This window comes from Tachysurus vachellii, chromosome 16 (genome assembly GCF_030014155.1).
Source record: "Tachysurus vachellii isolate PV-2020 chromosome 16, HZAU_Pvac_v1, whole genome shotgun sequence".
Lineage (NCBI taxonomy): Eukaryota > Metazoa > Chordata > Actinopteri > Siluriformes > Bagridae > Tachysurus > Tachysurus vachellii.
This window is the reverse complement of record NC_083475.1, coordinates 22698674-22709507: the sequence shown is the minus strand read 5'-3', so window position 1 is coordinate 22709507 and position 10834 is coordinate 22698674. Positions and strand designations below refer to the sequence as shown.

The 10834-nt window shown below is 38.2% G+C and overlaps 1 protein-coding gene across 7 annotated transcripts; it reads right to left on the bottom strand.

The window, feature by feature from the left end:
• On the bottom strand, nucleotides 1-10419 carry cpsf6 (cleavage and polyadenylation specific factor 6). Of its 7 annotated transcripts, none has more exons than XM_060890137.1 (10): nucleotides 10279-10419; nucleotides 8935-9144; nucleotides 8657-8760; nucleotides 8163-8308; nucleotides 7820-7993; nucleotides 7225-7711; nucleotides 7013-7128; nucleotides 6671-6824; nucleotides 6391-6589; nucleotides 1-446 (listed from the first exon to the last, which is right to left on the bottom strand). In XM_060890137.1, the coding sequence occupies exons 1-9, from the start codon at nucleotides 10336-10338 to the stop codon at nucleotides 6400-6402; spliced, it is 1641 nt and encodes a 546-aa protein (XP_060746120.1). In that variant the 5' UTR covers nucleotides 10339-10419; the 3' UTR covers nucleotides 1-446; nucleotides 6391-6399. The 7 variants fall into 7 exon arrangements, with proteins under 7 accessions (XP_060746120.1, XP_060746121.1, XP_060746117.1 ...); XM_060890138.1 differs by having other exon boundaries at nucleotides 6391-6586; XM_060890134.1 differs by having other exon boundaries at nucleotides 6391-6586; nucleotides 7225-7993.
• Nucleotides 10420-10834: the final 415 nt, after the last annotated feature.

The window sequence follows — 10834 nt, the reverse complement described above, 5'->3', positions numbered from 1 at the left end:
TGGGAACCCCAGAAACACTTTATTACAACACAGTCTATTTAATAAATCAAGGCAGAGACATTCACAGACAACGATGAGACAAACAGAAGGGAAATAAGGGGAAGAGGGAGATGAAAACAAAAGTTCCCTATAAAAACAACAATTTACACGTTACGGGCGTCAAAATGCTTACGTTTGTGTCGAAGGACCAAGCAGACAAAAGTTACCTTTAACGCCAAAAAAGCTGAACTTACTTTTCCTGAATACGCAGATCAAATAAAATGTAAAAAATAAAAAAAATAAGCAGCTGGGAATTAAGAGTGAGTAAGTATGTGTACGTTTTAAACAGATCTGTACTGGAGCAGTCCAGTCGCCATAGTGATGATGGGATGAAGAGCGCTGATGGACGAGTGAGAAGTGCTCAGGTCGCTTCTTCCTCCTCCTCCTTGTCGTTTTCTTCCATTCAGCTGAAATGTGTCAGAAACGAAGGTGGCAGTTTGGTTTGGGGGTTCAAACCCATACACACACTTTTTAATGACACACAAGCATGCAAGCTCTAATAGTTTACAAATTTAGCAACAACACATCCGAATGTAAACACTTCAGACACACTTTATCTTCACTGTACAGAAAAAAATTACAACGAACAAAAGATTTAGGGGCAACATAAAAGATTTAAAATAAGGATTTTTACTTACACTTACAGCAGAACTAAATTAGCACCAAAAGTATATTATAATAAAATTAAACACTTACATGAAATATGACTTATTTCAATCAGCAAAATACTAAATGTTACCATTTAATTCATTTAAAGAGTTTTTTTATTTACTGAATTATGCAGGTGAACTAATGCCACGTTCTGGTTTAATAAACAAATCCCTCACTTTTTAAATCACACATTTAATAGAGTACATGAATTTACCCATCACAGAACACACCACAGCCCATAACTCACCAGTCAACTACAAAATATTCATTAAATTATAAAATATCACCACTAAAATTAGAACATTATATCTATATCCTCTATGGTTTAAACATGCTTTCCAATATTCCCCGTTAACAACCTTAACTTTTATAAATAATCTGTAGTACTACCAAAGTAGTGATGGTAAGATTTGGACAGCAGAATAGGACAAAAATCAGGGCTGGACAAATAAAAGTCTGGATTAGATTGATAAAGATGACTTATTTTGGCTGTTAAATGACAAGTGATAAGTAGTAAATAAATTGTGAAGACTTGCTATTTCTATTAGATCAATGACTTACTTGATGTTTTAATTATTTCTGAGTAATTGATTTACATCGTTTTTTGTTTTTTTTTAATAAGGTTTTTGGCATGTAAAAATGAAACCAGGAAAAATCATGTCAAAATTCAACAATCATGACAGTCTAAGAGGGAAAAAAAAATGAGTACTGAGACTCTTATAATAGATCAGAATGGTCAGAATAAAATGATCAGATTGAGTCTCATCAGATACCAGGGACCAGCGAAAGGCCATTAACAAGCAGAGAAAATAAATGGATGATAAAAGATGATAAAAGGACAAGAGGAAAATCAGGAAAGCTGCCAAGAGACCTAGAGCAACAATAAAGGAGCTGAAAGAACATGTGACATGTACTGATGACACAGGAGTATTAACGTTTGGGCTACGGGGTATTAGGGCAGCTAAACTAAAGCTCTTTCATAAAAAATAACCTGCCCACTGAAATCAACCTAAACCATGTGGCTGAAACATAAGTCTGAACATATGTTTGGTGCAAATAAGACAATCAATAAGCACCGTATCCATAGTGAAGCATGGTGGTGGCAGAATCACACTACAGATCTACTTCTCTTCAGCAGGGACTGGGAATCATGGATAGCTTCACAAACCAAACTATTTAAAGGCACCAAACCTTCAAGTCTCCTGTTAGAACCTGTTAGACATCTAAAGATGAAGAAATAGTTCACCTTCTAGCATGATGACAATATGATGACAACCAAAGACCAAATCGACAAAGGATGAGTTTCAGAAGAGAAGTCCAGTTAGAGCCCAGATCTAAAGCACATCTAAAACCTGTGGAATAAAGAAGGCTGTATACAGGAGAGAACCACAACCTGACAGCGCTGGAGCATTTCACAAGGAAGAGTGGAACGAAGGAAGGACGATGTGCCACGTTGTTGGAATTTGGAGTTATAAGAAAAGTGTGCTTTATATATATTTTTTTTATTTTATTTCTCTATAAACTTGACCGTTGTCTCACATTAAAGGTGAAAAATCTGACATGATTTGTCTTGGTTTCCTTTTATTTTTGGTATTAATTTTTTCAGATCAGAAAATTTGTAATATTGTTGAGCAAACTTTTTTCTACTGTACAGACAATTTGTCCAACCATGAAACAGGAAGAGAAATGCAATCAATAATTAAACCAACAAACCTTAAAAATATGTATTATGTATAATAGTTCAGCTACTTCCACCAGTGAACCCTATAAAGTGTGTGTTCTACACAACAAATCTATTTTTATGGTTAAAATTATCACAACTAAACCTACATGTACTGCAAAACATGAGAACAAAAAACAAACACACAGAACTCAAGGCATGGGCCGATATCAGATAATCATCGTTAGCTTTAATAGTGTTTTATGATGTGGATAAATACAATCATACATAAAGAATACGTAAGGTACGTAATGAATAACTGATTATCGGCACATGCTTTGTTGAGTTTACACAAAACAGCACAAACCTGGCAGCAACCTCTAAAGCGAAGCATTTCATAACACAAGAAAGATTCCTTTAATAAAATGTGTCCTGCTCTTTAGAGAAACACTCCAAATATGTGGCTTTAAATCAAGCTGCAGTTAAATTACTCTGAAATTAATCACTTACCCTTCACTTAAAGTCATTTAACTGCAACTTTATTGTTTCACAATAATAAAATGTGCAGCAAAACTTTCAGCACCGATATTCATTAACATTTCCTTGAAATTTACACTTTTCTCTTTGCATTTATCAAAAATGGCGTTAAATCATCAACATAGACATTTTAGCTGCTGGTTTACTGACAAAAAAATGTAAAGACAATCTGAATTGTGAGAAAATGTTTTGTGCTAAACGAATGCAGGTATTTGACACTTGCACTAATGGCATTTGGTGAGCAACAACAAAACTAACCAACTGACACTCATGGGCTAAAGGACAGAATATCTTCAGCCTAAAGCTTTATCCAACTTTACATATAACTGGACTTTAAGTCATTTGAAGTCTGTAGTTTAAAGCTATAGCAAGTTACAAATGAAATGAAATGTTTGAGTGTATTTAAATCAATAAAATGTATTAACAGTTCCTTACTAGACCGTCTCTCCAGGATTGCACAAATCACACAAATAACCACAAAGCAAACAAATGATGTGATATTTGGAAGTTTGCAATTTATTAAAACTAGCTGAGATTTTCCACAGTGTGACTTCACCACAACATGCATTCAGTCAAATCTCTTTAATCTATGTGCAGTGAACAGGAGTGAAAACTTTTCATAAAAAAAGACAAAATTGTCAAGTTGCATCACAAATTTAGTAAAATGCTGCAGGAAACTCAAACATTTATGGCTGCAACAATCACAAGAACATTGTGAAATCCTGGAGTGACTGAACTGACTCAGACATTATAGACATTTCACCTTGTGATGCTTTTAATATAGCAGATCAATAAATCTGTGTCTGATGGCAAACTTTACTTGATCCATCTGCCCTTTTACCCAAACTGTCTTTGATATGGATAAAATGAATTATTAAACTTTTCCCTGCCAGAGTAGTAATTAAAATATTTCAATTTTAGCTTGTTACATTTATCGAATCATGAATTACAACAAACTGGTGAAAATTCTGAGCTTCCAGTAATGAGTTCATAAGCAAAGCTCTGACAATCACAACCTCACACTCATCTACTGTACAGTAAAGAGAACAAACACCGTTCTACATAAAAGTAGTAAAAAGGGCAACACTACATTTAAGTTGAATAAATGTGTACGCAAAGTCATGTTCAATGTGTTACGCTATCAAATAATTCACCATCAGCAGTGTTTAGATAAGTGAATCACTGCAGAGTAAAACTACTAAACGTCTAGCAAACAGAAGAATGGCTATATTTAACAGTTATAAACACACAGTATCTGAACATCTACAGAAATGTCAGGACTTACAGCTCAGAAGCAGCTCGACTTAACAGATTGTTAGGCCACTACATATTACATATTCCATACAACACTAATAACTCTAATGCTTGACTTCACATTTGTTCACATCAGCAAGTGACAAAGGAAGAAGTTACTATTTACGTCCCATTGGCCCAGTCTGCAATTCTGACAGTGCTAAATAAGCATAAATAATATGAATTAATACAAATTATAGTTAGCATTCTGAGAAGTCTTAGTCTACACACAAAGCAGGAGGCTAGCGAACATCACTGTGACCAAAGTCTGCTATGTTTACTGGGTCTTTTATATATTAGCCAGTTATTTTATAGGATTGGTGGGATGCGTGAGAACAAAAGTCACTACTCATGGAGCAGAAAAATATAATGATCATTGTCGCTTCCAAATGTGAACAAAAATTCCAAGACAATTGATGGCCATGAAGATCACCTCAAATAGCCCAAACGCTACTCGGCCAATAATACATGGTTATAAACTTTTCTGAACAATTTAGGATTATACATTATTTACTAACACAATGGAATTTAATTTATCACACCAGACATTGCCTGAACTTTCACCTGGTTTCATCATAAGGGCATGTTATACTACAGCTGTACAATAGTCTGACATCAAAATAACGTGAATACGTCCATAAGTTTAAGGGAAAAAAAACAAACAAACAAAAAAAAAACAAATGCAAATGTTGGCAAAAATTGAGCAAGACAGTTTAAAAACAGTTTATGATAAAGCCAATTTGATTTAATAAATTAAACCAAACGACATTATGATTACATCATAAACCTATAAATTCTGTAATAATTTGTCTATACAAACAGTAACTTCATACATCACTGACTACTGTGGTATTAATATCTGTACATACCACCTTAACATTTTATGCTTTGTAGCCTGAGAACACAATATACTGATCAATTTATACACGTTTTCTGACAGATTATAGCCAATGTACTCCAATATTTAAAAACAGTGAAGCCTCATACAGTTCTTATATACAGGAATTTAAAGAAATTGAGTGCACATTATTTTCTCATCACAACATTAACACTGGGCCACTGAACACCAAGTTCTTAACCAGTTTAAGTTTCTGTGTTAACATTTAAAACTTTAAACCTCAGCATCAGCCCTTTACATCCCCCCATAGCTGCTCACAGTTTAGACCTAAACTGACACCACACCCAGTCTTAACAGGTCAAAAAGTCAGTACTTTAATAAATTAATAAAGTATCTTAAATGAAGTCATTTATATAGATATAAAATATCTAAGTTTAGCTTTAATGGCCCTGGTGAAAATGTGTGAATTTTCTAAACAAAATACAAATACAAATTCACTTTATTTCTCTCTCGCTTTTAACAATTCACATCGTCTTAAACAATGAATGGATTTGGTACATGTATAAAAAAAGGTGCCAGCTGTAAAGCAGTGTTTATGTCTCTGACTTAGACCGATTTTAATATTATACATGTATTAGACTGATACAGAATAAATCTAATCTCACTGAGAATTAGAATGCTGGTGTTTACATAACGCTACAGCACTAATCTGTTTAAACCTACACTCCTAATATCATTTCTGGTCTTCACAGGTTATTATATTTTGTTTATATATAATATTACATTTTTATGGCCAAGATCATAACAAAACCAAATATTACTGATTTAAACACCTCCCTGTACTTTAGTACAGTCTCCACACACAGGCCACTAAATCCAACATCCCCTCACTTATTTACTCTCTAATGATATTTCAGAACCTAGACGTTTTCCCCAGAAATCTACAGCCAACTGTGTATAAAAGTCTACATTTGTACAATTACACACTTAAAAGCACCAGAGAGCAAATATATTTTATCATAATTTACGTGTGTATAAACACTCAGGCATAAAAATAACACTAAAGTGCTACACACAAAAACCCAATACAAACATCCAAACATCAAAAACAAATAAATGTCCCTGAAGATGATATCAGTGCAAAATCAAATCAACAACCAATCCAATTCCAGCATGGAATGAGCAGTAAGTAATTAAAATAAAAAAGTCTCAATGGCAAAAATAAAAGTGTGTGTGTGTGTGTGTGTGTGTGGTCTTACCGTACCGATACCTACCTGGCACATCCTGTAGCAGTGATCCAAAGCTGGGTTTGAAAAGTTTAATAAATAAGTAATAAAACTGATAAACACACAATAAGAAATAAAACACTAACCTTTCTGTCCTAGCGGTGACGGTATTCCCTCTCGCGGTCACGGTCTCTCTCACGGTCGCGGTCCCTCTCGCGGTGGCGATCTCGCTCACGGCTCCGTTCTCGGTAGTAATCTTCGTGACGATCACGGCTACGTGATTTGTGACGGCGACTTTTCTCACGAGAGCGACTGTGGTCCCGGTCCCGTGATCGCTCTCGTCTGCTGAGAGACACAGAACGGTAAGTGAGAGGGCAGGATGAGTGGAGAGAGGAGATGAGATCTGAACGCAGATGAGCCGTGTACCTGGAGGCAGAACCGTAGGACTTGGACTCGATGCCGTGCAGGCAGTCCTGCAGAGAGCTGATTAACACTTTGCAGCGATCATCAGCAGAAACTTTTGACTGCTTTATTAATGAAATTGCAGTGACCAGCGTCTCAATAGCACTGCCGTAATCTCCTGAAACCACCACAAGAAACACAGTGAGTACATCACTTTATCCCCGAACATCTGACCCTCTACTGGCCTTCTACCTGCTTGTCTACCAACATACATCTCTAAGCATTAAGAGTAAACTATTACTACTAGCATTAATGTCCTACTCAGGTGAACACATGCAGAATAACTCAACACAGGTGTGTGATTACCTGCACTTGCATCGGACACTGCTCTGGATATAGCACTGCTGGAGATAGCTCTGTTTCTGTTCATTATCTCCTCAAATTCAGCCTCACTCAGAGGGGCACGTGCCGCATCCATCTCCCTGACAACACGTGTGAAATAAAGAAAACACTGATGCCTGAGGCCACAGTCACAAAATACACAGGTTTTGTTAATTAGCTGACAGATGAGCACTTACCTGCCCGGGCCGTAATCCCGGTCATAAGGTGGAGGTCGTCCATAAGGGTCATTGGGGGGAGGGGCTCTATCTGGCGCTGCCATGTTGTTGTTACCAGGTGGTGGGAAGAAGGCAGGGTTGACGTGGGGGGCAGGTGGTGGGCCTCCTGGAGGGGGGCCACGCATGTGAGGGGGTGGCGCTAGGGCCAGGGGGGGTCCAATAGGACCAGGGGGACGAGGTGGGAATGGGCCAGGAGGGGGTGGACCTTGCTGTGGAGGGGGAGGACCAGGAGGCGGGCCATAACCCGGAGGTGGTGGGCCAGGAGGTAATGGGCCAAGCGGAGGTTGGCCAAACTGACCAGGAAACAATACAGGAGGAGGTGGGCGGTCCCCCCTATTAGGAGGGCCTGAAAGGGGTGGAGCTAAACCTTGACCAGGAGGTGGGGGTCCAGGAGGTCCTGGAGGACCAGGGGGACCTGGAGGAGGGCGGGGAGGACTCTGTATACCACCTGAAAAAAAAATCACAAAAGAACACGATGGACAATATATTAATAATGTCATTAATATGCACAGAACTAACAAAACTGTAATACAGAAGTTACAGTAAAGTGTCATACCAGGGAAGTGTGGAGGCGGCGCTCCAGGTCCAACAGGTCCAGGAAAGCGATCTCCTCCTGGCCCTGCAGGACCTGGAAAGCGCCCGCGACCCCTACCTAGGGGAAAACCACTACGGGGACCAACACCTGGAGGTCCAGCCTTCCCTTCCCCTGACATCTGGCCTGACTGGGTGCCTAAAACAAGGCACACCAGACACACACCATTCATTAATTTAACACCACAAATTTTAATATAGTCTCTAGTATTGTGCGTTAATGGAGAAATAAATCTGTTGTGTGTGTTATATTAACTGTTATATATTAACGCTGTGTAATGATCTATATCCGAGATCATGTGACTCACTCTTACGTGACTGTAGCTCGAACTGACTGAGTGACTGTTTGTTGCATGGTGTGACGATCGGGTTTTGGCCATGCAGCTCTCTCTTTGACAGCAAGTCCAATAACTTTCTGGAAGAGGCTTCTGATCCTACACACACCAGCGCAAACCTGCAACACCACACCGGTTAACCAAGCATTCCTGTCTACAGTTACACATCATTCATAATAAACAGTTGATTAAAAACATGCACATGAAAAGATTCTATAACCCTGTCTGCTGATCTACAATTTTTATGTGGTTATAGTGTTCAGTGCTTTAAGAGCTGAACCACTTTGTTGAACCTAGTAAAAGCTCAGAGTACACAAGAACCTCCATGGGTTTTAGAACAGCACTGATGAGCACAGAGCTGCATAAAGAGTCTGATATCATCAGGGAGGATTCAAGCACTCATGTCAACATTGCAGAGCGCTGTGTGACGCACTTTGAGTAAAGAAACCACCTGCACATGGTCTCACCCTTTGGACTGTCCGTTAGCTCGGTTCTCAAAGAACTTGATTTCCAGCACGTCGTTGATGCCGATGGAGCGAATGGCTTCTGTCAGATCTTCATCTGTAGTCCACTGTGGAGAAAACAGGAGTTTTAAATATAAACACAACAATATCTAAAACAATCGTATACTAATTTTAAACCATTTACAAGGTCAAAATCTGAACATTAATGAGTCTATAAATGTGTGTGCATGTACACCCAAGTCAGGTTTGTGTGCATGTGTAAGTGTGTTTGTTCATCTCACCCAGGTGAGGTTGCCGATGTACAGAGCGATGCGCTTGCCAGTATACGTGTACACAACGTTGGGTGGAGCTCCTTTATTCCCCTCTGTACCTCCAGGTGCAGGCAGGTTGTCCAGGTAATCTCTGTCCTCAGGTGCATCGCCGTTATTGGCCGAGGGGGAGATGACCTCATCGTACAAGTCAATCTGCTCATGAACGGAATAATCTGTTTCCTGTAAGCAGAGAGCACACACCACAAATACAGTGAACATGAAACAATATGTAATAACTTTTAAAAACACTTACACACATTAACACCTGCACAGAATGTTACATCACGTGTCTGAACTGGGTCAAATATAAATTTCTTTAACACTTTACTAATCAGCTAATTCTGTTACTTTTACATATATATATATTCAGGCCCAAATAGACAGTTAAATGAATCACATCTCATATGTAAGTGATAATTGTTTCCTAAATAAGGGACGTGTGTATAATAAAGCCTGCTGATGAATTCTGTGCTATTAGAGTTAAACACAGAACATGTGGTTAGTAAACACATCAGGGACAGAATCCTGACTCACATCACACCAAAGTGTGCAGCAGTGTGTAATTACTCTAATGGCTAAAACTCTGTATAAATAACGTGTGTGTGTGTAACTTTATTATTACTGCTTATATTTATATTTCTGCATCTAAACAAATGGATTTTACACACAAACACTATATTTACATATACAGTGTGTATAAATATAAAGGCTGTATAACTTAAACTAAAAAGATTTTTACCTCAGACTATAATGTAATAAAAATAATGAGCCCATATTATATATTTATAAATCTGCTCTAATTCACTGTTATTTATTACAGATTAAAGTTACAGGATTGTGTATATATTATTAGCTTAGCATCATTAGCTAAACGCTATAAACAATGGCCGCATTCAGCCACAAAGTAGAATCACAAATTTAGATCACAAATAAACTCAAATAAATGATATATATTAAAAATGTGAGCAATGTTTAAAGCTACGATATAAAAAAATAATACCTCATTAATACCAGATTAACAACGAGCCCAGGCCGAATCCTAAACCACCGCCTGCTCCCTACTACAGAGTGCACTACACACGGCTGAGGACGCCGTTGTCCTGCTCACTACTTAGTGCACTTGATTAGTAATGAGCGCGATTTGGGACACGACCGTTTTACACAATTCATTGTGCGCACTCGCGTTAGCTTGGATGCTAAAGCCGTGCACGCGCTGCAGACTTTAGTCAAACACATTGAATATTAACGTTTAATCATCACAAGTTAAAGTGAACAACAGTTGAAAGTCTTTATTGTTGTTTACTGAAGGTGTACCTGACTGAACTCCTCTTCTACATCTGCGTAAATATCGATGTGATCAACGCCGTCCGCCATTTTCCGTTCCTCTGTCCTCCTCCCTCAGCGGGCGGAAATGACGTAGGCGGCGCGGGAAAGTGCTGAAAAAGCAACAATGCGCCCAAAAAAGTGACGTCACGACGTTCAAATGTCGCCACATATAAAGCAGATATATAGTTAAAATATCATAAAAGATGATTAAAGATGATTAAAGATGATATATTGAGCATGTAACATTTTAATCTAACATAAGTTTATTTATAACACACAAAGTGTAAAAAGTACTCACGTCTTTACATGTGTTTGATATATACAGCGCTCTCAAGTTTTGAATACAAGAGTGACGTTTCCAACCCCTCAGCAAACCACCCCCCACCCCGGGGACACCAACCCCCCTCCAAAAAAAACAACAAAAAACCTTCACCAGGATCACTGACCACATTTTAACCATATCCAAAGTATTTGTTCAATTTCCATTTATTAATCTGTGTTTGTGTGCGTTTGTGTGTGTGTGAGTGTGTGTTTGTGTGTGTGT